Source organism: Ceratotherium simum, chromosome 16 (assembly GCF_057802395.1).
Source record: "Ceratotherium simum simum isolate JZ-2026a chromosome 16, ASM5780239v1, whole genome shotgun sequence".
NCBI lineage: Eukaryota > Metazoa > Chordata > Mammalia > Perissodactyla > Rhinocerotidae > Ceratotherium > Ceratotherium simum.
The window spans coordinates 57,325,342-57,351,885 of NC_141915.1; the positions used below are offsets into that span (position 1 = coordinate 57,325,342).

Consider the following 26,544-nt stretch of genomic DNA (forward strand, 5'->3'; position numbering starts at 1 on the left):
CCGTCTCCCTGTGAGGTAGGTCCTAGGTGCTGTCAGGCCCGTTTTACAAGTGAGCAAACCCCCGCACAGAAAGTTAGAGTGACAAGCTAGTAAGTGGCAGAGCTGGGATTCGAACCCACATCTAACTCCAGAGCCAGGACACTGAACTCCGACTCCCGAGCATCCCCGGTTATGACGGCTCAGATCGTGGCAGAGAGAAGCTGTGGGGGCAGGACTAAAGGTCCACGAGCTGGGCTGAGATGTCACTGCCCACCGTGGGTGTGGGGAGTGGGACGAGAGGTCACCTCACATGATGCCATATGAGCTGGCGGCCACAGAAGCCCGGGGCACTGGGAAGGGGGATAGCACAGACTGTGTCTGCTTTACCAGAAAACACTGTTGAGAAACTGCCCCAAGAGAAGGAGAGGGTATGAAGTCTGGAAGAGAAGGGTTTCATCTCCAGCTCAGGAGCTTCTGTGATAGCCGGGAGCCATGCTGTTCAGCAAGAGACCTCAAAGAAGCTGCTTCCAAAAAAAGATGTCTTTGCCCTGGTCTTTGTGACCGAAGGAAGTCAGAGTGTCTGGATGAAGAGAAGAATGAGACAGCACTCTGGGACAAATGCCTGGAGTTCAGGCGACCAGGTGGCAGAGAAGGGGAGGAGGGGGCAGGGAGGATGATGAAAGGTCAGCGCGTGCTTCTGGGAGCAGCAGCCAGGATGAGGACGAGGGTTCGGAGACCTGTCTCGTTCTGGGTCCCTGGAAAGCAGAGCTCGAGGCGGAGGCTTAGAGGCTGCTCTGCTTTCAGAGCGTGTGGTCCCAGGGAGCAGGGGTGAGGTGGGGGAGGCAGCTTGTTCAGGACGGGGCAAACCCATCCTTGCTGCTGGGAGGAGACGTTCCAGACGGCAGAAGAGCCGTCTGGGGGAGCCCAGTGGGGCTGCTGAGACTGCAACCAAGGATGAATTGTGAAATCCACTCACAGCTCTGGGCTTCTCCTCAGCTTTACTGAGGTGTAATTGACAAAGAAACATTGTGTGCACTTAAGGTGTACAACATGATGGCTTGATGTACATGCATATTGTGAAATGAGAACCACATTCAAGCTAATTAACACATCCCTCACCTCACATAGTTATCTTTTTTTTTCTTTTTTGGTGCGGTGAGAACATTTAAGATTTACTCTCTTAGCAAATTTCGAGTATGCAATACAGAATTATTAACTACGGTCACCATGCTGTACAGTAGACCCCTGAACTTAGTGATCTTATAACTGGAAGTTTTTACCCTTTGACCAACATCTTCCCCCACTTCCCCACCGCCAGCCCCTGGCAACCACCATTCTACCCTCTGTTTCTATGAGTTCAATTTTTTTAGGTTTCACATATTGGTGAGATCATGCAGTATTTGTCTTTTTCTAACTCAGAGTCTTAATTAGCCTTTTTAAATGAAATAGAATAACTTAGAAACAATAGAATAAAAGAATATCAGAGGATATTATATGTATTGAGTAAATATTGTTTTGTGAAACTTTAAATTTACATACATAAAGACACATGTATGTGTGTGTGTTTATATATATATTACACATATGATTAAGTGAAAAAAAGTTGCTGAGCAGTATATGTAACATGAACCCATTTGTGCATTTGTGTGTGTGTGTTTTGAAGAAAATGTATAGATGCACATAATGCACCAAAGATCTGAGGAAGGTATACAAGAAACCGTTAATAATAGCTGTTAATAGGGGCCAGCCCAGTGGCATAGTGGTTAAGTTCTCGTGCTCCACTTTGGCGGCCCAGGGTTCACAGGTTCGGATCCTGGGCAAGGACCTACTCCACTCCTCAAGCCATGCTGTGGCGGTGTCCCATATACAAAAAAAATGGAGTAAGATTGGTACAGATGTTAGCTCAGGGACAATCTTCCTCACTGAAAAAAATAAATAAATAATAGCTGTTAATAGTAGCCGCCTCTGGTAATGGGGTTAGGAAGTTAGTTGGGGGGTCGGCAGCATTTTCTTCACAGTTTACATCCTTGATTTGGTTTTATTTCCTTGAGCATCATTCAGTTTTATAATATGTAGTCCTTTTACATTTAGTGTGATTACTGATATATTTGGCTTTGAATCTACCATCTTACTAGTTGATTTCTATTTCTTTTTCTTACCTGTTCTATGTTCTTTTTCCTCTCGTTTCTTACCTTCTTCTACACTGGTATATATTTTTAAATCTACTCCCTGTTAGCTGACTAATTATATTCTCTTATATTCTTTAGTGGCTATTCTAAAGATTATAACATTCATCCATGACTTAAAGTCTAGTATAAATCAATACTTTTACCTTTTTTTGGGTAATAAAAGAACTTAAAATGCTATAACTTCATCCCCCCAATTTATACCCTCTCATTGTATTTTAATTCTCTTTATATACGTTGTTGTTATTGGTAATGTCCAGGGGATTCCATCTCCTCGTGACCCTGTGCACAGCAGAGCGGAACCCTGCCCCGTCTTTTCTCGCCATCCTCTCACCTTCCGGCGCTGTCTCAGGCAATGCTGCACTGCTATTCATAGGGTTTTCGTGGCCAATTTTTTCGGCAGTGAGTGGCCAGGTCCTTCTTCCTAGTCTGTCTAGTCTGGAAGCTCCGCGAAACCTGTCCACCATGAGTGACCCTGCTGCTATTTGAAATAACAGCATAGCTTTCAGCGTCACAGCAACACACAGCCGCCACAGTATGACAACCAACAGACGGGTGATGTGGTTCCCTGACCGGGACGAACCCGGGCTGCGCGGGTGAGAGCAGCAAGTCTTAACCACTAGACCACCAGGGCTGGCTCTGTGGGGTATGTTTTAAACCTCACAATATATTATTATTATTGTTTTATAGAGTCAGTATCTGTTTACATTTAGCCACATTTGTCCTTTTTACTGCCCTGTCTTCCTTCTTACGTCTCTGAGCTTCCACGTGGGATCGTTATCCTTCTACATAAAGAACAACCTCGGTCTGTCTGCTCTGTTTCTGATTCTCTACAAACGCCTTAGGGGAGGCGTCTACTGTGTACAAAATTCTAGCTTGTCTCTGGCTCCTGTGGTTTCTGTTGAGGAGTCGGTGTGCGTCTTTTTGTTCCTTTAAAGGTAATTTTCTTTTCTTTGCCTGCTGTAAAGAAGGCTGTTTGTTTGGTATTCAGTAGTTTACTGTGACATGCCTTGGTGTGGTTTTCTTTTGATTTATCCTACGTGGAGTTTGTACAACTTTTTTGAATCTGTGGTTTGATCTTTCACTAGTTTTAGAAAACTCCCAGCTGTTGTCTCTGAATACTGCTTCTGCCCAATCTCTCCGTTCCTTTCTGCATCCATTAGATCTTTGCTGTATCCCTTTGTCTCTTTTCTGTAATTTCCACACTTTAGTTTCTCTGTGCTTCATTCTGGATATTTTCTTTTGTTCTTTCACTGAATGAATTCTCTCTTCAACTGTGTTTGATCTGCTGTTAAATTCATCCATTTAGTTTTTAATTTCAGCCATTATGTTTTTTATTTCTAGCATTTCCATTTGGTTTCAAATCTTATCTTATGTTTCCTTGGCTATGTTCAGCATTTTTATCTTAAAGTCTGTTTCTGGTAACGCCAGCATCTAGATCTCCTATGGGCCTGTTTTTATTGTCTGTTTCTCTTGAGTTTCGATCATATAGTCTTTTTTTTTTTCTTTGCTGAGGAAGATTGGCCCTGAGCTAACATCTGTGCCAATCCTCCTCTATTTTGTATGTGGGATGCGGCCACAGCATGGCTTGATGAGCTGTGTGTAGGTCTGTGCCTGGGATCCGAACCCACGAACCCCAGGCCACTGAAGCAGAGCACGTGAACTTAACTACTAGGCCACTGCTGGCTCCCTCGATCATATAGCCTTGTCTCCTCAAGTACTTGATTTTTATTAACCAAAGGTATTTAAATTTTCTAATTTAAAAATCTACTTTTAGGGGCTGGCCTGGTGGTGTGGTGGTGAAGTTCGTGTGCTCTGTTTTGGCGGCCTGGGGTTCGCAGGTTAGGATCTCAGGTGCAGACTTACACACTGCTCATAAAGCCACACTGTGGTGGCATCCCATGTACAAAGTAGAGGAAGCTTGGCATAGATGTAGGCTCAGCAACAATCTTCTACCGGCAAAAAGAGGAAGATTGGCAACGGATGTTAGCTCAGGGACAATCTTCCTCAGCAAAAAAAAAAAAATCTACTTTTAATAGTTTTATTGGGTATAATTGAGATGCATTATACTAAGCATGTTTAAAATGTATAACTTTATAAGTTTTGACATACGTATATAGCTGTGAAACCATCACCACAATCAAGATAGTGAACACATCCACCTCGCCTAGATGTTTCCTTCTTCCCTTTTCCATCCCCTCTCCCATATCTCCTCTCTTCCTCCTCTCTAGGCAACCCATGATCTGCTTTTTGTCACTATAGATTAGTTTTCATTTTCTATAATTTTACATAAATGGAATCATATGGTATATACTCATTTTTGTCTGGATTTTCTCGCTGAGTATAATTATTTTGAGATTCATCTGTGTTGTTGCATGTGTCAATAGTTCATTCCTTTTCATTGCTGAGTAGTATTCCATTGTCTGGCTCTACCTCCCTTGGTTTATCCATTCATCTGTTAATGGACATTTGAGTTGTTTCCAGCATTGGCTATCACAAATAAAGCTGTTATGGACATTCATGTACAAGTCTTTGTGTGGACATATGCTCTCCTTCCTCCTGGGTAAATATCTAGGAATGGAATGGCTGGGTCATATTGTATATTTTAAGAAAATTGGTTGTACCATTTTACAACCCTACCAGCAACATATGAGTTTCAGTTTCTTTCTTTTTTTTGAGGCAGATTGGCCCTGTGCTAACATCTGTTGCCAATCTTCCTCTCTTTCTTTTTTCTCCCCAAAGCCCCAGTACATAGTTGTGTATCATAGTTGTAGAGCTGTGGCTCCTCTATGTGGGGCGCCACCTCAGCATGGCTTGATGAGCAGTGAGTAGGTCCGCGCCCAGGATCCAAACCGGCGAACCTGGGCCGCCAAAGCGGAACGTGAGAACTTAACTGCGACCCCTGGGCCGGCCCCTCCAGTTCCTTTACAAATTCGGCAATAGTTGGCATAGTCAGTCTTTTTCATTGTAGCCATTCTAACAGACTTGTAATGGTATCTTATTGTGGTTTTAATTTGTAAGTCCCTTAACATCCCTAACAATGTTAAAGATATTTTTGTGTGCTTATTTATCTTCCATATATCTTTTTTGGTGCTGTGCCTTTTCAAAAATTTTGCCCATTTAATAAATTAGTTGTTTATTTTCTTATTATTAAGTTGTTAGAGCTCTTTACATATTCTGGATGTAGGTTCTTTATCAAATACATACTTTGTAAATATTTTCTCCCAGTCTGTGGCTTGTCTTTCTCTTAACAGCACCTTTCAAAGAGCAAAAGTTCTTTATTTTAATGAAGTCCAATGTTTTCTTTTATGGATTATGCTTTTGGTGTATCCAAGAAATCTTTGTCTAACCCAAGGTCAGAAACATTTTTCTCCTATGTTTTCTTCTATAAGTTTTACAGTTTTAGGTTTTACATTTAAGTCTATGATCCACTCTGAATTCACTTTTATAATATGATATGAAGTATGAATTGAAGTTCTTTTTCTTTTCCTTTTTTTTTTTTTTTTTTTTTTGCGTATGGATACCCAATGTTTCATGATCATTTATTGGAAAGACCATCTTTCCTCCACTGAAACGTCTTTGCACCTTTGTCAAAAATCAATTGACCGTACACGTGGTCTATTTCTGGACTCTCTGTTCTGTTCTATTGATCTATCTTGCTGCCAATGTCACGCTGTCTTGATCACTGTAGCATTATAATAAGTCTTAAAATCAGGTAATATGAGTCTGCACACATCTTTTTCTTTTTCAAAGTCATTTTGTCTATTCTCGGTCCTTTGCATTTCCAGATGAGTTTTAGAATTAGCTTGTCAATTTCTACAAAAAAGCCTGCTGGGGTTTTGATTGGTATTTCATTGGTTCCTTTTTCTTCTTTTGGAAGTTCTGGAAAATGAATATGAAAAATTATAGAAATAATTTGAGCTCAAGGATGATGCTATCTTCTTCCAGAGAGGATTTACTTTTACTCCTGGCTTGTGGCTGGGGGCCCTAGCAATCCCAGATCACCTTAATCAATGATAGTGATTGAGATGATTTAAAATGGATTCAGCCTCAACAAGGGCTGCCCTGGTTCCAGTCTACCCTTTCTTCCAGACTGTAATTCCTGAGAGTTCCCACCCAAAGTGTGGATTTGCTGTCAGGGCTCCCCCTACTTGGCAGGCCCTGAACTCTGACTTGTCCCCAGCTGTGCAAGGTGACTAGAAGTTCTGCTCGGTCACTTAGATGCTGCCCCTGGAATCAGCAGGTGGCCCCAGGGGGAAAGCCGACCCCAACACTGGCCTCGACAATCTCTTTTCCTTCTTCTCCTGGATCTCGGCCTTGTAATTCTTCACTCTTTGTTAGACTCTCAGGCCTTCACAGGAGAGTTTACATTTCCGCTGGTTCCTGGTTGTTCTCAGAGGCAGGGCCCATCCGCATTGCCTGGTGTGCCAGTCCCCGGAGTGGAAGGCTCCTTATGAAAAACTTATACACTTTGAGTTTCAAAATGTGAATCGTTAACAGCTATTCTGAGGTCCATTGATAACATCCTTCAAGAGCTGTGTTTACACGCTACAACTGGGCTGCAGCTCCTTGCTCTCTGGCCTCGTGGCTAGCCAGCAGGACGCGGGAGAACCATGGGTTCTTTTTCTCTGACCCATTGGCCTGCTGGGAACTCGCCCTCCCTGAAAGGAGCCCCTTCCCTGTCCACCCTTCTCCGTGATCTCGAAGCTACTTTCCCCTCAGTTTACCCTTTCGTCTCTTCTACGAGCCTCCAACAGCCCCAAGAAGCAGAACCCAGCAGCAGATCACATGCTTATCCCCACTGAGTCCTACACTGACGCAGCTCCCCACTCAGGGCCCCGGCCCCAGGGTCAGACGGGTGCCCAGGGGCTGAGGGTTAGCCATTTACCTATGCTCTGCCTCCCTTGGTCCCCTTCCCCTGCAGGCTGGGCCTGTTTCCAGTCCCCATGGGCTGGAGGGGAAGCAGAGCCTGGATTTGGGACTCTTGGGTCTGGAGGGGCTGAGCCTTTGCTAGTTTGGGGGTGGTTTTCACACACGGGGGTCCTCCATGAGGACAAGTGCTCTGTCTTGTCCCTGCTGCGTTCTCAGCACCGAGCTCAGTGCCAACACATAGCAGGTGCCCAGTCAATACGTGCTGCATGGATGGACAGATGGGGGATGGGGGGAGGGGGAGGGATGGGTAGGTGGATGGGTGGTTGGAGGGCTAGGTGGGGGGGTAGGTGGGTGGAGGGAGGGAAGCAGAGATGAATAGAGGGAAGGGTGGAGGGATGGATGGATGAGGGATGGGTAGGTGGATGATCTGGGCTCCAGAGAGCTCCACGCCTCCCCAGAGGTCCTTGGAGGTCGTCAGGGGTTCAGGGGAGGCCAAGCAGCTCCACGTGGACGCATTTAAATGTTGGTCCTCGTAGGGTTCCTTTGGAAGGAAACACTTCCATGGCTAAAAATAGCCCTGAAGCCTCTGGTCTAGTCCAGCCTCCACAACTCACAGATTAGGAAATCGAGCACCAGAGAGGAGAGGGACCGTGCCCAGGGTCACACGGCTGGTTAATGGCCGAGCTGAGAGTGGCCGCACGTTTTCTGACTTCCAGACCAGGGCTGGCTCTTGGGCTGGCTCTGTTCTGCGGCTGGGCGAGGCTCCCGTCTCCTCCTCCTCTTCCAGGGGAAGGAGAAGTTCCTGGGCATCCTGAACAAGTACATGGAGATCCACGGCACTGTGTACTACGAGAGCCAGCGGCCCCCCGAGGTCCCGGCCTTCGTGAAGAACCACGGCCTCTTGCCGCAGCCCGAGTTCCAGCAGCTGCTGCGCAAGGCCAAAGTGAGCCCCGCCCCCCTCCTCCCCCAGCCCGGCCGGACATGCCACGGGGGTTGCCCCTACATGCTCGCCACGCCTGCCACCGTCGCTCATGGCCCCTTCCACGTGTGGACACCGCCCAGCGTGCTCTGCTGCCCTGAGCCTCATGTCCAGGCCTCCTGGGGGCTGGTCAGAGCCAGGGGCAGAGATGGGGGTGCCCATCAGGCAGGGGAGGCCCCACAGTGAAGGGGCCTGGGCGGGGCCAGGAGGCCCTGAGGCCCAGTGTTGAGGAAGAAGAGTCAAGCTGCCCACCTGTCCCCCCTCAGCACCAGTCCAGCCCAGCAGACTCCAGGTCAGGCCTGGCTTTCAGAGCACTGAGGGGGTGGTAGGGCAGGCTGAGGGGGGTCCTGGCTGGAGTTCCATTGGGCTGTTAGTTCTGACTGACTGCTTCTGAAAGTCTCTGGAGCAGTGGCTGGCACAGTGAGCACAATCCTACTCTTGGGCCCTAAAGTGTCAGCTGAGGCCAAAGGGTCTCCGGCCAGCTTTCAGGCCCTCTGCTGATCTCATGATAGCTTCTTTCCTCAGGCTTCTTGGATGTATATGTGTGTGTATGTATGTGTTGGGGGGCAGGGTATCTTTGTGCAGTGAGCAACCTGAACAACCTTACACAGCAACCCTGAATTTAGAATCATTTATTGAGCACCTTCCAAGGGCCAGCCCTGTGAGCATTCTTACCCCAAATTAGGTGCTGAATAAATGTTTTTTGGAAGAGTGAGTAACAGTCCTTTGAGGTCAGCTGTAGGTGTGGGTCTGAAGCCTTCTAAGCTTGAGACCCTCGCTCATCTCTTTTCCCCTGTTAGAGCAGGAAGAGGCCATTGATATCACCTAATCGGACCTCCAAGGCCTAGAGTACACAGCTGGGCTGGGCTCTTTACTGCCCCAGCTGCCTCCTGTACAATCCCAACCCCAGCCTCCCCCCTGGGGCTCCTGGGCTGTCGTGCCTCACCTTCCTGACCATTGGGCCGCCTGGCTCCGTCAGCTCTTCATAGGGTTCGGCTTCCCCTACGAGGGCCCCGCCCCCCTGGAGGCCATCGCCAACGGCTGTGTCTTCCTGCAGTCCCGCTTCAGCCCGCCCCACAGCTCCCTCAACCACGAGTTCTTCCGAGGCAAGCCCACCTCCAGAGAGGTGAGTGGGAAGGACCCTGGCCCCATGTCGAGGGTCTGAGCTGGGGACCCTGCATTTCCTGGAGGAGGGAGACTGAGGCATAGGGTAGGGGAGAGATGGGACAATGGGCGAGGGCCCTCCCCTGGCCCGGCCTGGCCCGGCTGGCGCTGGGAGAAGCCGCCTCTCTGCCCCCCAGGTGTTCTCCCAGCATCCCTATGCAGAGAACTTCATTGGCAAGCCCCACGTGTGGACCGTCGACTACAACAACTCAGAGGAGTTTGAAGCAGCCATCAAGGCCATCATGAGAACCCAGGTGAGCCTCAGATCCAGTCAGGACTGCCACCAGCCCATGCTGTGGGCCTTTGCTAGAGTTAGAAAAAGATGCCCCTCATGGTGAATTCAGACTCACAAGCCTGGGTTGGCAAATTTGAGCATGGGCACCCACTCACCAACTTGGGGGTGAGTGTGTGTGTGTGTGTCGGGGGACAGGGGGGAACAGTGCCTTTGTGCAATGAGCAACATGCACAACCTTACATGGCAGCCCTGGGTCCAGAATCATTTACTGAGTGCCTTTGGGGGCCAGGCCCTGTGAGCATTCCTAGCACGAGTTAGGTGCTGAGTAAATGTTTCAGGATGAATGCGTGGAGGTTCTTTGAACTCTGATGTCGGTGTGGGTCTGTGGCCTGGTAGCAGCACATCTCAAACTATGACGTCATACAGATCATCTGGGATCTTGTTAAACACAGGTTTGGATTCAGCATGTCTGGGGCAGGGCTGAAACTCTGCATTTCTAACGAGGTCTGGGGTGGTGCCGGGGGCACTGGCCCAGGGGCCACCCTTTGAGTAGCAAGAGGGTAGAGCCTCCAGGGTTTCCTTCAGTGAGTGTGAGTGTTGGAGTGTGTGGCTGCACACGTGTCGGGGGCGGTGAGTCAGGAGGGGCGTGTGCCGCTTATCTCCTCGGTGGGCCCCTTCGTGGCTTTGACAGCTCCTTGTCTTCTTCCGGTCCCTTCACCTGGGGGAGGGTCAGGCGAAGGGGGCTCTGCTCCCCGTGATCCCTCTGGAGCCTCCTCTTGCTGCAGCTCAGACACCAGGCTGAGCGAAAAGAACCACGCCTGCCCGGTGTCCCCTTCCCTGTGCAGTACCGCGGTCCCCGAGCGTGCCCTCCCTGGGAGGGTGTGCTGCTAGGGACGAACTTGTGGGTCCGGGGCAGAACTACAGAAAGTTAGACTTGGTGGGGCAGGGCCATGAAGGACGTGTTCCTTCAGCAAGGGACAGCCCTGCCCAGAGAGGACGCAGGGCTGCCCGGCGGGCTGCTTCCCCGGGAGCTGGGGGCACTGCCGTGCTCAAGGCAGAGGCCAGCAGGGATGCACCTCCCCTGGGGGGCTAGCTCCTGGCCTGGAGCCCTGCAAGGCTATCCTCACCCTGAGGCAGGGTTGCATTGTGTTCGCACCCCCCTGCATTCCCTCTATGAGTCACTCCATCTCGGGACCCCCAGCCTTAGCTCCCCCTCAGCAACGGCCCCAGAAAATCCCTACCCACCCCACCCCCTCCGTTCCTCTCCTGATCACACCCTCGTCCTTCCCTCCCTCTGTCTGAGTGTGAGTGTTTCTCCAGTGAAAGCACCAAGGAGGACATTGCTGTGTCGTAGCCCACGCCCATCCTTAGTTGTAACGGACGCCGCCAGGTTGACCTGCAAAGAGGCTGAACCCCTGGACCCTCCATCAGCGGTGGGGAGAGCCCTCCGCTCCCCCCTTCAGAATCGGCTTAAGTACATCACCTCCTCTGCTGTGGTTCCTCCAGGTCAAGGACCATCTTAGACTGGGTTCCAGCAGGAGGTGACCCCGAGGCAGGGATGTAAACCAGGTAGTTTATTTGGGAGGTAATCCCGGGAAGGAAGGTCCTGGAGTGACAGTGAGACAGGGGGCACGGGCACCTGACGCTCCATGCCGGTAGGGACCCCTGAGAGGTGGGGTAGATCACATCCCAGATTGTCCTGCCCAAGAAGGGAGGAAACCGGGGTGTTTATCCCCCAACTCCATCCGTGGCTGGCTGAGGGCTGCACCTGGGGGTGCCAGCTCTCGACACTCTGGCCTACCCCTTCTCAGGCTGAGCAAGCCAGAGACAGCCTTAGGTGGGGGGCTCCTCAGGGGACCTTCGTGCAGAAGAGAGAAGCCATTGGTGGAGACTGACCACCTAGCCCCGAGCAGTGGCACCACCCTCTGCCTCTGCCCTCTGCCTCCCAGGTGGACACTGCCTCCCGAAGGCCCCCACACGGCAGATGGTGTGGGGGAGGGCGCTGTGGGAAGCTGCCCTGGCGGGGACCGCTACCCCCCACTCTCCTCCTGCCCCTTCTCTCCTCCCCTTGCAAAAGCAGTCCTTCAAGACTTCCATCCCAGGAGGGCAGGGGAGTGGAAGGGGGCCGGGGAAGGCTTCTGCCCATCCCCCCCAGCTCAGGTCTGGCCTGACCTCCAAGATATACGGCTAAGCTGAGTGAGCAAGATGCCCAGCCCTGTGGAGAGCACGTTCCCATCCGCAGGATGAGACGCGGGGTGTGTTGGGGGTGGGCTGCTGTGCACATGGATGTGCTCATCCACCTGTGCATTATTTCTGGCTGGACACACAAGAAATTGGTAACAGGGGCTGCCCTGGGGAAGGGGCTGGGTGTCTGGGGTGGAAAGAAAGCTTACTTTTCATTGGTTTTCCTTTTGATTTTTTTCTACGTGAACATCTAATTTCGTTAATTAGTTAATTAAAACTTGCAATAAGAGGAGAGTCAAGGGCCCAGGGTGTCGCAGGTCCACCAAGCTGGACCCCAAACCAGCCCCACCCGTTGTGGGCCCGCCTTCCTCCCGGACGCTTTACCCCAACCCAAGAATCACCTGGAGGTGTTTCAAATGCAGATTCCTGGGCCCTCCAGGCCGTCTGATTTAAAAGGACAGGGTGTGGCCTTGGAATCTGCATTAAACAAGCACCTGGGCACTTCTGATAATCCTATTTTAGAAAACTGATTTAGGGGCAGCTGACAGCAGCTGAGAGAGCGAATGAGGGCCACCATCAGGGGACACAGCTTGTTCTGCAAGTCATGGGCCTCTCACTGGGAGAGGGGGAGGGAAGGCCAGGAGTGGGGAGAGGTGAGGAGGAGGAGGTGAGAGAGACGGGCACCCACCCCAGCTGTCCCCAACCCCGGAGGGGGGCCCTTTGCATCTCCTTTGGGCCTCGGTGGGTTTGCCCGTTGGCAACCCTCCCCCCATGGCGAGGCCGTTGGAGACAGGAGAAGGCGACACCAGCGCCAGCCTCCCCCGCTCGCTCCCCGCAGGCCAGCCGTCCTGGCAGGCCCAGCACCTGTCATTCTGTCGAGACCGATTGCCGCGCGCAGACCTGTAATTAGACCTAATGGGGGTAATTTCCAGGCAGGCCGGCTCCCCGGCGAGAGATTCGCGGCAGGTGGGACGTGGCTGGCTGAGAATGCTCCCCTCGCACAGGGGCCTTTGAATTACCGAGTGACACGGCTTCAGACCACGAGGGGGAACAACTCCGGTGGGGGGTGGTTGCCGTGGAGCAGACAGCGTGACATTTCGAGGGAAGTCTCTTCTCTAGGGGATTTTATTTATAAGCAAGGCTTGAAGGCTTGTCCCCGAGAGACACCCTGGCTGCCGGGGACTTCACGGGCCATTGCCTTGGGACCGAGAGCTGGTTGGAACTGGGCCGTGTAGAGCTCAGGGCTGGAAAGGCTGTGCCGGGTGACAGGCTGTGAAGTGGTGGCTGGATGCCGGACCTGGGAATCCAGAACTGCCCCCGGATTAAGAATACCTGCTCAGGGCCGGCCCCGTGGCTTGGTGGTTAAGTGCGCGCGCTCTGATGCTGGTGGCCTGGGTTCGGATCCCGGGCGCGCACCGAGGCACCACTTCTCCGTCCATCCTGAGGCCGAGTCCCACATACAGCAACTAGAAGGATGTGCAGCTGTGACATACAACTATCTACTGGGGCTTTGGGGGGAAAAAATAAATAAATAAAATCTTAAAAAAAAAAAAAAAAAAGAATACCTGCTCACAGTGCGGGTGAAGTCAGAACCGGGGACAAGGTCAGATCGGTGGGGTCTTGTCCCCAGAATCAGTTCTGGTGGCCCAGACCAGCTTGAAGGGGAGCAGCGGCTGCTGCTTCCCTGGGACCCTCAGCTTGAGTGTCGGGATGTCCCCTTGGCCAGAGGGCCCAGGGTGGGCCTCCAGCCCTTCAAAGTGGGGTCTACGGGAAGCAGAACCCAGTGTGGCCCAAGTGGACCTCTGACACTGCCCATCTCTGTTGAGGGAGAAGGAGGGATGTGGACTTGGGCAGGACTATAAGATTTCACTTCTTGGGCTAAAACTCCCGATTTCTAGAGCTGCTGGCAGGAAAATGGCATAAATAGGAGACGGGCTGGGCTGGGTGTGGTGCCAACACACACAGCTGTCGGGGAGTGGGGAGGTCGGAGGCCAAAACAGACCTTCCTCTGAGTCTGGGATGGGTCATCCGCGTGTCCCTTTGTCGCCCCTCTCCTGCCTCCTGCCCATCCTGCTGACAGATCCCCCCAGGATGGTGTGTGCTGGGCCTGTGGGCGTTAATGGTGGGGGGGTCAGGTGAGAAGAGTGGAGAGGAGGTGGGGTGCCCTCTCACGGGAGGTGGATACCCCCTCTGTCACCTCTTCTCCCTATCCTCCTTTCCCCACGGGCCCCACCTACTCAATCCGTCCACTCCCATGCACCCCCAGCATGGGCTGCTTTGTAGCTGTTAGATGTTTAAACGGACGGTATGTGGCCTCTGTCTGGGGGTCCGCATCTTGTGTGGTTCCCAGGTGCCTGGCCTGGGCAGGAAGCTTTACAAATGTCATCTCATTCCATCCGACTGGGAGATGCCCCTGTGTCCCTTCACGTGAACATTCCACATCTTGGGCAGGATACAAGCAGAGCTGGGTTGTTTTTTCATTCCATGACTAGTTCCTGAGTGCCTACTGTATACCAGGCACTGTGCCAGGCACCAGGGATTCAATGGTGAACAGGTCATAGTCCCAGCCCTTCAGGGGCTCATAACCTGAGAGACACGAGGGAGAAATCAGAAATGACGACGTGTGCTAATTCTACGCTGGGAGGAAGTGGTCCAGTAACAGGAGTCGGGGGAGGGGTTCAAGGACTGCTTCCTGGAGGAGGTGTCGCCTAAGAGGGGAGGATGAACCCACTGGGTTGATGTGGGAAGAGCAGGCATCCTGGCCAAGGAGGGGATGGAGCTCAGGGCGGCTGGGATGGGGGTGGGGAGGGACGAGCCAGCCTCTCGGGTCCCAGTGGTGTGAGAGCCACCTAGATCTCCTTCCCAGTGCCGAGCATGGCTGGGCCCCGGCAGCCAGGTCTGGGGGTCCAGGGCTCCTCCTGCCCCATGTGTCTGCCTGTCTCTCCCACAGGTAGACCCCTACCTGCCCTACGAGTACACCTGTGAGGGGATGCTGGAGCGAATCCACGCCTACATCCAGCACCAGGTAGGGGGGTGCCCCGCTCTCTGCCCCCGGGATGGGGGCCTCCACCCCGACCCCATCAGACCAGAGGAGGAGCCGCCTGTGCCCGGGGTGGTGCATCCACTAACCCCCTGCTCCTCCTGCAGTCTCTCCTGTCCCCTTTCCCGCAGCGGTTGGAGACGGGCAGGGAGAGCAGTGCTGCTCGGAGTCCTGGGCCCCCAGCTCCAGAGCCCCCAACCCCACGTCACAACATGGAAACACAAAGACTTTCATTTTTCACTTTCATAACAAAGTTGTTTCAAAGTTTGGTAACTGACGTAGTGAATGAGAAGTATGGAAGACCCCCACCCCCACCCCCAGGATGAGTTGGTGATACTGCGGGGTGAAATTAAGAGCTCTGCCCTGAGAAACCAGGGGAGGGGCCCACTGCTGTGAGAGCAGGAGTCCTGAACCCCCCGAGGGACCTGAGCCGCCACAAGGGTGCATAGGTGGCCTGGGCAGAGCGCGGCTCATCACCCAGGTCTCTGGGTGATGCCTGGAATGAGGGGCAGGGCCTGCGGGTTGTGGCACCAGGTTAGGTTGTTAGGTATTGAGACAGATAGTGTATGGCCTCTGTCTGCACCTTGCCCCCAGCCCCACAAACATTAGGGACTGAGAGAGGGAGCCCATCGCTTGACAGACGGGACTACAGAGGCCCCGAGAAGGGAGGGCTTGTTGGGGTCACAGTGAGTGGTGCAGGGCCAGCGCCAGAACCAGGGACTCTCAGCTCCCAGCCACCTGTAGGGATGTCAGGAAGCTCACAGACCCTGCAGGGAGAGCCCCTCGGGCCAGCCCCGTCCCTGTGCCCACCGCGGGCAGGGTGCATGGGCCCCGGGCTGGAAACCCCGAAGCCCAAGCCAAGTGTGACCAGCAGCGAGACAGCGCAGGGTGGACAGCATGCAGACAGGCCCCCGCCGTCCAGCCGTGAGGCGCTGGGCAGGACCCCCCGTAAAAAGCTGGAGACGTATTCGTCCCTGTTGATGGGGTGCTGTGAGGACTAGATGCAGTGATGCCTGGCAGGCTACCTTCACGGAGTGAACGCCCAGCAACCACGCCATTACGATTACTGCAATCACAAGGCCACCCCCCCAGTGTCAGCCAGCGGCATCTGTGTCCCATTTCCCCTTCTAACACTGCTTTCCTTCGGGCAGGACTTCTGCACAGCCCCAGGCCCTGCCCCTCCCGGGGCCCCAGCCCCGCAGAGCCCCTTCATCCTGGCCCCCAATGCCACCCACCTTGAGTGGGCCCGAAACACCAGCTTGGCCCCTGGCGCCTGGCCCCCAGCGCACTCCCTCCGGGCCTGGCTGGCCGCGGCTGGGAGGGCCTGCACGGACGCCTGCCTGGACCACGGGCTGATCTGCGAGCCCTCCTTCTTCCCCTTCCTCAACAGCCAGGACGCCTTCCAGAAGTGAGTGAGCCCCCGCCCTGCCCCTGCCTCGACTGGCCCAGCCCAGCTCAGCTGTCACTCCTCACTCCCATAACTGCTTGGCCCCAGCTCTGCCAGCAGTGAGGGGGACTTAACGCTGTCCAGTGAGTCAGGTGGTCTAGTGGTTAAGGTCCGGCACTCTCCCCACTGTGGCCAGGGTTCCTCCTGGTCAGGGAACACCACCCATCTGCTCGTTGTCATACTGGGTGGTGGCTGCATGTGGCTGTGATGCTGGAAGTTCTGCCACCGGTATTTCAAATACGAGCAGGGTCACCCATGGTGGGCAGGTTTCAGCGGAGCTTCCAGACTAAGACAGACTAGGAAGAAGGACCTGGCCACCCACTTCCAAAAAAATTGGCCATGAAAACCATATGGTTAGCAGCTGACTATTGTTTAATATAGAGCCGGAAGATGACAGGATGGTGCAAAAAGACCGGGCAGGGTTCCACTCTGCTGTGCACAGGGTCACTAGGGGTTGGAATTGACTCGCGGCACTAACAAAGTGAGTCAGGAAGGATCCAGAAGGGAACTTCCAGGCAGGTATCCATGGTATGGCTACCATACTCTTGGCAAAGCCTCAGCCCCAAGCCACCAGGGGAAGCTCCCTGCCCGGTCCCTGCCTTCCCCATCCCTCCCTCAGCTCCTGCCCAGCCTGTCTGGGCGTCCTCTAGGTCTAGGCCGTGAAAGCTGCCCAGGGTTCCTCCTGATGGGTCAGCCTGCTGCCCCACCCTCCTGGCCACTCTCCTCTCCTCTTCTCAGCAGGTAGGAGAAGGAACTGCAGCCAGGGTTTGTCCTGGCGCCTCCTAGAAACATCTCCTTCCCAGGCTAGTGGTCTAGGAGGGGATGGGCCAGGGAGGGGGAGTGGGCAGTGTCAGGCCTAGGCAGCCCCTGCCTGGCCCTGCCCGCAGAGTGACCGCTGCCTGTGGTGCCCACCCAGGCTGCAGGTGCCCTGTGACAGCACCGAGTCGGAGATGAACCACCTGTACCCGGCCTTTGCCCAGCCCGGCCGGGAGTGCTTCCTGCAGAAGGAGCCTCTGCTCTTCAGCTGTGCCGGCTCCAGCACCAAGTACCAGCGGCTCTGCCCCTGCCGGGACTTCCGCAAGGGCCAGGTGGCCTTGTGCCGGGACTGTCTGTGAGGGTGCCCACCCGGCTGGCAGGAGAGAGCACCAGCAGGTTCCGAGCCCCGGCACCCGCGCTCCCCTTGATGCCTCCACGCTGGAGCTGCCTTCCTCGGCCGGGAAGTGGGCAGAGCACACACGTGCACAGGGTTAGGGGAGGGCAACTCATCCGAGTGCCCGGTGCCCACCCTGAGCAGGCTCCTCCTTCTCATCTGGGGGCTCATGGCAACATCGTGGCCAAGCAGATGTGGTGTTGGCCAGAGGGTCCCACTGATGCAGGAGCTGGTGGTCGGAGGCCCCTTGCTTTGTGCAAGGCCAATTCTGGACCAGAGGGAGAGAGGGCCCTGGTCCTTCTGGGGCCCAGGATGGGGCTCTGGATGTACGAGAGAGGGATCAGGGGCGATGCTTGCCCAACGGCCCCCTGAAGGGTCCAGGGAGTGGGGAGTGAGGTATGAGGGGTCAGCCTTGTCCCTCTGGGGCTGTTTGGGGTTTGGGCAGAAGGAGCACGGGACTGGGGCCAGGTCAGGCTGGGGAGCCTGTTCATGCCTCCTCTTGGTCCTACCCTCCGCTTTCCCAAACTCCCCCCCTTCTACACTTGGGGAGCACATTGGGATGCAGGGACCACCTAGACCCTGGGTTGAATTGTTTCCTCTCCTGCCTGTTCCGACTCTCTTCACCTTGGGCTTCTCCTAAAGCCCATCCTGGCATGACAGTGACTCCAGACCGTGGATTTGTTCCCAGAGCCTCAGGCTCTGGAACCCCACTCTGGGGGCAGCACCTCCACAGGTGCTGAACACCCTCCCCCTCCCCCCAGCTTGGGATGGAGCTTCAGCCCCATGGCACACCTGGCCCAGCTCCTGACTGCCCAGGCCCACTAGCCCCCAGCCAGCCCCCCCATCAATGCTGCGTTCGTGTCCCTACCTCCAACTTCCTCCAGCCTCCAACCCCTTCTGGATCCAACCGTCTGTCTCTGTGCAGCATGCCTGCCCCGCCCCAGGACGCCCCGTTCCCCTCCACCCCAGAGCCCTGCCTGATTGAACGAGTCAGGCCTTCAGAAACACTGCCACCCCTCCCTGGGTTTTATAATCCCACTCCCTCCCCGGGCGACCCCACCCCCCCCAACCTAGGCCTGCCCCTCACCCTTCCCGGGAGGCAGCCCAGGACCTGCAAGTTGGCAGAGGGGGCTAGCCCCACGGTGGGGCTGAAGGCAGGACGCCTCCCTGTCTCGACCTGGGTGGCCCCTGCGGCCACAGAAACTCGATGGTCACCAAGGACCTGACCTGTCGGGGGAAAGCAATAGAGACACTCTTTTCTCTCTCTTTTTTTAAAGATTTATTTCTTGAAATAATAAATATTTTATTGGGATGTGAGGTGCAGAGGAGGAGCTGTGCTGTTTCTTGTCTTTTCCCGGGACGTCCAGGGCTGGAGGCGAGAGGGGATGTGAGTGCCCGGGGTGGGGGAGTGGATATCTGGGGCCCCCCGGCCCCCGCTCCACGTTGTCACTCGGAGCACACGGCGGGCTTGGGTTGCAAGGCTGGTGCTGTGTTGGGCTGCCCGACGGAAGTGCCTGTGGGTGCAGACCCATGGGCCCCTCCTGGCTGCCCCCGGTACTGTGACTCCAGGGACCCTGCTTGCCAAGCAGGGCTGTACCCGGTTCTGTCCCCGTCAGGCTGGCCTCCGCTGGCCCTGGCAGTGTGAGGTCAGAGAACACAGATGCATTCTGATGAGAGCCTGAGCAGATCAGGATAAGAAGACTCGCTAATATTGACCAGGCGTTGACACTGGGCTATTTGACACATGATTGTCATTTTCTGTGCTCGGGTAGGTAGTGTTATATCCCCATTTTACAGTTGAGAGTTTAAGTAACTTGCCCAAGGTCACACAGCTTGTAAGCAGTGTGGTTGGGGACAGGGCCGGGAAGGGGGGAGGTGGCGAGTGATCATTTCCAAGTTACTGTGAGGATCAGATGACCCTGTCGAGGGGCGTCCTGGCATGGTGCCAGCCCACAGGATGTGATCCTCCAAGGCGCTCCACAGTCAGGGGCTTCCTTCCAGCCAGCGGTTCTCCACTGGGGGCAGTTCAGCCCCCCGAGGACAACTGGCACTGTCTGCAGATATTCTTGATTGTCCCGACTGGGGGGTGGCACACGCTGCTGGCATCTAGGGGGTAGAGGCCAGGGATGCCGGTCAACATCCCACCGTGACAGGACGACCCGCACCAGCATGAATGATCCGGCCCGAAGTGTCGGCAGTGCCGGGGAGGAGACCCCCGTCCTAGGCCAGTGGTTCTCCAAGTTTGGCACCAGATGCTGATCTTATTAAAACGGGGTGCTGGGCCCAACCCCGAGGCTCTGATTCAGCAGGTCTGGGGTGGGGCCTGGGAATTTGAGTCTTTAATAAGGTGATGCTGCTTCTGCAGGCCCAGGGCCCTTTGCAAACCACGGGTCTAGACCAAGTGGGTACTAGCAGGTATATTGCCTGTTTGTAACTGATTTTTAATTTGCATGTCCCTGATGACATAAGACGTGGAGCATCTTTTCATGTGCCCGCTTGCCATCTATACATCTTCTTTGTGAGGTGTCTCTCCAGGTCTTTCGCCCGTTTTTTAATCGGTTGTTTGTTTTCTCGTCGTTCACTTTTAAGAGTTCTTTGTATCGGAGCCTCACTTTGAATCCTGTCTTCACCTTTTAACGAGGTGGAGCAGGGCGGAGGGAGAAGCTGGAGGGCAGGCTAGCAGCAGGAGAAAGAGAAGTTGGACCCTGGGAAGCCCGGATATAAGGCCAGCTGCCAGCGCCTGCAGGGAGCTGGCCCCCACCTCCCACCCACTGCTGAATAGCGGAGGAAACCACAGGGCCTGGCCTCCTCTCCACCCTGCAAGGCGGCTTCATCCTCCCCTCGTACAGGTGAGGAGACAGGTCTGATGAGGCCCCTGCCAGCCTTTGGAATCACCTGGGGGGCGTTAGCCAATCCCCGCCTCCCCACACACACGCCCAGGCTGCGCCCAGACCAATTAAGCCAAAGTCTCTGAGAACGGCCCAGCATCAGGTTTTCAAAAGCACTCCTCCGGGTTTCTAAAGCACCTCCAGTGTGGACTATCCAGCTTCCACATCGCCTCGTGCCTGGACGGCTCCTCCCTGCTCCCCCAGCACTGCTCTCAGAGGGATGGGATCAGGTTGAGGACCAGCTACAGGAAGCCTCAGGTGAAGCCATGCCCCTCCCACCCCCATGCCCCAAGGGGCTCCTCCCTACAGCCCAGGGCCCCTAAATGAGGAGGGAAGAGACTGGGTCTGGCCTGGGGCAAAGAACTCACCAACCGGCCCCAGCTGGCTCCAAGACAGAATCCCGAGTTCCAGGGCGGGAGAGAGAGTGCTGGAGGCTGCTGACGAGCCCTCTGCCCCAGAACCAGGAGGCAGGTGGGTGGCAGAGGGGGCAGAGTCTCCTGTGGTCTCTGCGGGGCCTGGGAGTCACCCCAACTCTGGTTTCTTCTCTTGGTCACCAAGACACCCTCTTAGCTGGGGCTGGGCCTGCAGGGGAGGATGTGCCTTCCCAGGGCCTGGCCCCGCAGGTGCCCCCCTTCCATTTGGCTGACTTCAAAGGCCCCTCAAAACCTCAACCTGCCGCTGCGGGACCTCACCTCGTTCTGCACCATTTCCTCCTGTGAAATAAGGAAAACGGTCCCAGGACACGCGGGGGTTGAGGAGGAAACCAGCCCAGGCAGATATGGCTCCAGGTGTGAGGTGCGAGGTGAAGCGGGCGGAGCCCTGGGCTGTGAGGGCTCAGGACTGCCCCCAGGTGCCTCCAGGGGGCCAGGCTTCCCGCCCCTTCCTGGCAGGTGAGGACAGTGAGGCTCTGGGAAGAGCCGCTCCCAGCTTGCTCTGCCCAGACCGGACACCAGATAGTCTGACCCCAAACCCTGAGGGCCTACTCCAGCCGCAGCTGCTGAGGGGTGGTTGTCCTAGGGTGGAATGAGATGGAAGGTGTTGTGGGGAGAATTGTGTCCCCCAAAAGATATGTCAGAGTCCTAACCCTGGTACCTGTGGATGTGACCTTGTTTGAAGAGAGACTTTGCTGATGTAATTGGTTAGGATGAAGTCCTACTGCATTAGGGTGGGCACTAAATCCAGTGACCAGTGTCCTTATAAGAAGAGGGAAATTTGACACAGACGCACACGGGGGAGCAGGCCATGAGGAGAAAGAGGCAGAAATTGGAATGATGCAGCTGCAAACCAAGGAACCAGGCAACCACCAGAGGCTGGAAGAGGCAAAGAAGGATTCTTCCCCGAGCCTTCGGAGGGAGCGCGGCCTGCCGACGCCTTGACCTCAGACCCCCAGCCTCCAGACCGTGAGAGAATACATTTCTGTTGTTTTAAGCCACCGGGTTTATGATGATTTGTTACAGCAGCCACAGGAACTAATACAGAAGGGGTCAGGTTTCTGCTGCCTTGAAAGATAATAACAGAAGAGGGAGGTAACCGCCAGTCCAGAGGCCTGAGCTGAGTGTCCTCAGAGTCACGAGCCGAACAGCCCCCTGGCCAGGCTGTTGGCCCCGGCACACAGCCCAGTCCATCCCTTCTCAGAAAAGCGTGGTGCATGCTCAATTAAAGCCCCAAAGGAAAAAGAGCGTCGGCCCCAGGGACGCAGGCAGATTGTGGACCACACCACTCTCTCCCCAACCCCCCAAACAAACACCTAAACACCAGCCCGCAGGGCACCTGGGACCAGCATCCTGGCGCTTACAGCAGGAGGGGGCCAGTCCGTTTAGCCTGACTTCCCAGGTTGATGCTGGGACTGTACCCCTCTTGTTTGATTCAGCCTTAGATCTCTTCTCGCTGACTGCTAAAAATAGCCCAGGCCCGACTTCTGCATCTGTTTGAATATTGGGCTCAAGAGACTTGTGATTCTGGAGAAATAGCGCAGCTGATTCCGCCTATGTTGGATGTGAAGCGAACAGAACAGAGGCCGTTTGGTTCAGCTGTCAGCTCCCCGAGTTGGCCCTGGCTGCCCAGACTTGACCATCGGCCGCCTCTTCCTTCGAGACCCTCTGGGGAGGGGTCTTCTCCAGCAGGTGAACCAAGGGCTGGGGTAGGATTGGGCTTTTGGCTTTTGGAGTTTCAGGCTGGGGGCTAGGCCATGTGAGGGCTTCTTGGGATTGCACGAGATACTCCTGGATGCTTGATACCTTTGCCCTAGATCCCCCTCGGTCCCTTAGTATCCCTCACCTGTGCCCACCCCATTGCGAATTCCCAGGCTTGTCTAAAGCTGGATTTAGACATCCTCATTTCCCTGTCTTGTTCCCCTCTACCCCTCATTCATTCATTCAACAAACATTCCCCCAGTGCAAGGGCTTGGTGTGGTGCTTGGCCCAGAAGGTACAAAGTCTCCCATCCAGTGCCTGTGTCTTGGGCACCAGCGTCCAGGGCCTGGGACTCACCCTGCTTCCTGAATCCGATGATGCTTGGTTATCATCAGTGTTGGAAACTGCTCAGCTAGTGTCTCCATGAAGGCAGACCAGCCTCCTTGTCTCCCTGTGCTGGAGGCCATCGTCTGTTAGGAGTCTCAGTTCCCCATGCCAACCCCAAGGCCACACCCCTTATCTCCACAGAGGGATCAACATCCAAGCCCCTCGGTCCCAGGGCCTGGCAACACCTCTCAACTGCATGGCCACGCTCACACGGCCACGCTCACACGCTGACCATCTGCTTTTCAGTCTCCAGATTCGTTTGGTCCTCTCAGCTCTGCCTTCCCCTGGACGTTGCTGTTTGTAGTGGTTTCTTTCATTTTCTGGTGTTTTGTAAAGAAAGGCTTTCCAGTGACCTGGGCTGAAATAGGACAAAGTTGGGGTCTACATTTAAAGAATGGCTTCTCTTGTGGGACAGAAGAAAGAACCTGGAGCTTGGAATCCGCTGGCCCTGGGCCCAAACCCGGACTTTGACACTGTTACGAGCTGCGACCCTGTGGAGTTCACTTCTCTGAGCTTTGGCCCATCATCTGGTTAAGCGCAGACAATACGATTACTATGATTTCCTATTGCTGCTCTAACAAATCACCACAAACTTAGGGGCGTAAAACAACGCTAATGTATTATTTTATTATTATTATTTATTTATTTTTGGTCAAAGTCCAAAATGGGTCTCACGGCTAAAATCAAAGTGTCGGCAGGGCTGGTTCCTTCTGGAGGCTCTGGGGGGAATCCATGTCCTCCTGGAGGCCACCTGCATTCCTTGGTTCACGGCCCCACTACGTCTTCACAGCCAGCAATGGCCGGTCGAGTTTTTCTCCCATCTCTTCCTCTGACACTGGTTCTCCTGCCTCCTCCTTCCACTTTTAAGGACTTTGTGATTACATTGTGCCCTCCTGGATAATCCAGAATAATCTCCTTATTTTAAGGTCAGCTGATTAACTATTTTAATTCTCCAACCTTAATTCTTTCTTGCCATGTGTATCAGTCAGGGTTCCCAAAAGAAACAGATGTGTATATATATATATAGACGTATATATATATGTACAGTCATGCGTCACTTTATGGGGATACATTCTGAGAAATGCCTCGTTAGGCGATTTCGTCGTTGTGCGAACATCATAGAGTGTACTTGCACAAACCTCGGTGGTGTAGACTACTACACACCTGGGCTCTATGGTACTGATCTTACGGGACCACTGTTGTGTATGTGGTCCATTGTTGACTGAAATGTCATTATGTGGCGTGTGACTGTGTAGACATCTACATGTACAGGTGTGTATACACATAGAAAGAGATTCATATTAAGAATTGGCTCACATGACTGTGGAGACTGGGTAGTACAAACCCTGGGGTGGACTGTCCGGCTGGAGACCCAGGGAAGAGCTGACGCTGCAGTTCAAGTCTGAAGGCCATCTGCTGGCAGAGTTCTCTCTTTCTCAGGGGAGATCAGTCTTTTGTTCTACTCAGGCCCTCAACTGATTGGATGAGGCCCACCCACACCATGGAGGAAAATCTGCTTTGCTCAAAGTCTATCTCTTCTGGCGACCACGACTACCACTGCATTAGTTAGGGCTCTCCAGAGAAACAGAACCAATAGGTTGGAGACATATATCATGTGACTATGGAGGCAGTCAGGAGGGCTGATGGTGTAGTTCCAGTCTGAGTCCAAAGACCTGAGAACAAGGTGAGCCAACAGTGTAAGTTCCAGTCCAAAAGTCAGCAGGCTTGAGACCCTAGAAGAGCCAATGTTTCAGTTGAAGTCTGAAGGCAGGAAAAGACCGATGTCCCAGCTCGAGGCAGTCAGGCAAGGGGAGGTCCCCCATACTCACGGAAGGGTCAGCGTTTTTGTTCTATTCATGTTCTCAACTGATTAGACAAGGCCCACCTGCATTGGGGAGGGCCATCTGCTTTTCAGTCTACCAATTCAAAATCAATCTCATCTGAAAACACCCTCACAGACATACCCAGAATAATATTTGACCAAATATCTGGGCACCCCATGGCCCGGTCGAATTGACACATAAAAGTAACCCTCACAGCTCCTTGCAGGTAAGCTCTGAATCCCATCACACACCAGAGTGCTAGGGCTAGCTTGCATTGGCTTGCAGAGATGGGTGTTAAATTCTCAGGAATTTTACAAGCCAGTTGCTAAATTGTTGGTGGCTTGAAACTGGCCGTGGCGGGGGTATTTATGCTGTGAGAATTGGCATGCACTGCGGATCAGGGTTTTTATTTGCGTTTTGTTTTCCGGAGAGTGGGTTCATCCACATGTAAGGCACCTCGGCCACTGTTCAGCGAGTGGTAATTCTTGCTCTTTCCCCCTTTGCTGAAGCCAGAAGTCCTCACCACCCAGTGGACGGGCTGCCCGCAGGTGAAGTCTCGCCCAGGGGGAGGTGTTTTGGCCAGTAAGGCCCTCCCCCCGCCCCTCGGCCTTCTTTCCTCCCGCAGTTTGGCGGCCTGCTCCGCCCAGGCTGCTCTCTCCCGCCCCAGGCCCAGGCGAGCCTGATCAGAGCCCCGCTCATCCCAGGATTTGACAGCCGACTTCGGGCTGAGCGAGGCCCCGCCTCCCCCTAGCCACTGCTCGGGAAAGTAATTAACAATGCTTAATGAATGTATTTATTGAGAGCCATTTACCACAGAAAGCCTCAGGGTACACTGCCCTTACACATAATTAAAAGTGGCATCTTTTAAACTTGATACGAAATGGAACGCTGGCTCTGGTGCCCAGCGCGGGTCCCCCCTCCTCCCTCTGATCCCAACTTTGCAGATGGGGCCTGGGGAGGTGGGAGCAGGGGCCTTGACGTGCAGGCAAGGACGCAGCCAGAGAGCGTGGCGAGGGTCCGGGGGGTGGGGTGGGCCTTCAAGCCTGACAGGGCTGCTGCAGCAGTGGCCACCAGCAGGGAGCGAACCAACGGCCTACAAGCCGGTGGCCGCCCTCCACAAAGGGGCAGGACAAAGCCACTGATGCCAAGCTCAGACCACTTGGCCCCTGTGAGCCAGCTTAGTCCAAAGGAAGGCTTTTCCTCCTTAGACCCAGCGCCCATGCTCCTTCCCTAGCCAGCGACAGTGATTCATTCATTCATTCATTTAGCAAGTGTTTATGGAGAACCTACTGTGTGCCAAGCACTATTCTGAGGATACAGTTGTGCACAAAAGAAGGCGTCTGCTCTCATAGAGCTTATATTGCATGTGGTGGAAGACAGACAGTAAACAAATATTTAATACCTGCTATGGAGAAAATTACAACGAGAAGGAGAGGGAGTGTGGAAGGTGGGAAGGTGGTTCGTGGTTGCCGGTAAGACTTCTCACTGGGATGACATGTGGTCAGGAAGCTGGAGGAAGTGAGCCAAAAGGAAGAGCGTCCCAGGCAGAGGGAACAGCCTGTGCAAAGGCCCTGAGGCAGGTGTAAGATGGAGGAAAGAGGCTAATGTGGGTGGAGCAAAGACAGGGAAGGGTGAGTGGTGATCAGACTCCGTTCTCTCAACAGAGAGTCCTAAACTCCAGCCTGGTGCCTTGTGCTGGTCTAGACCTTTGAAGTACAGTGGACCCCAAAATGGAAACGCAGTTAGACGGCAGAAGAAATGTAGCAATTGAACCCTGACCTGCCAGGGCTTCTGATGATCAGCCAGGTGGGGGACCCCGCCCTGGAGCCTGGGCATCTCAGGCTTAACCCCGGACAGGCGGTGCCTGGAGAGCCTTCCCTCTGCATCTCCCACCTCTCCAGCTGGGCCCGGGAGGTGGCTTCCCCGTGGGGCCTGCCTCCCACTCAGCTTTCTGTTTCTCTCCAACCAGGTCCTCTCCTCACTTCCCTGGCTGCATCAGCCTTGTTCTATTCTTGTTGAGATCCCCTTGGGAAACCCCTACACGTGGCTGAGTCACTGCTGACTGCAGATAATGATCG

General features: G+C 54.2%; 1 protein-coding gene across 3 annotated transcripts in view; it reads left to right on the forward strand.

Moving 5' to 3' along the window:
* The window catches only part of MGAT5B (alpha-1,6-mannosylglycoprotein 6-beta-N-acetylglucosaminyltransferase B), a 78,980-nt gene extending 60,427 nt beyond the window's left edge, over positions 1–18,553 (forward strand). For 2 of the 3 annotated variants that reach the window (XM_087441673.1, XM_087441676.1), the window contains exons 12-17: positions 7,825–7,980; positions 8,996–9,142; positions 9,318–9,434; positions 14,550–14,624; positions 15,791–16,047; positions 17,003–18,553. In XM_087441673.1, the coding sequence (XP_087297799.1) occupies positions 7,825–7,980; positions 8,996–9,142; positions 9,318–9,434; positions 14,550–14,624; positions 15,791–16,047; positions 17,003–17,201 (951 nt within the window). In that variant the 3' untranslated portion in view covers positions 17,202–18,553. The remainder of the gene's footprint in view (positions 1–7,824; positions 7,981–8,995; positions 9,143–9,317; positions 9,435–14,549; positions 14,625–15,790; positions 16,048–17,002) is intronic. The other variant, XM_087441675.1, reaches the window with a different exon arrangement.
* Positions 18,554–26,544: the final 7,991 nt, after the last annotated feature.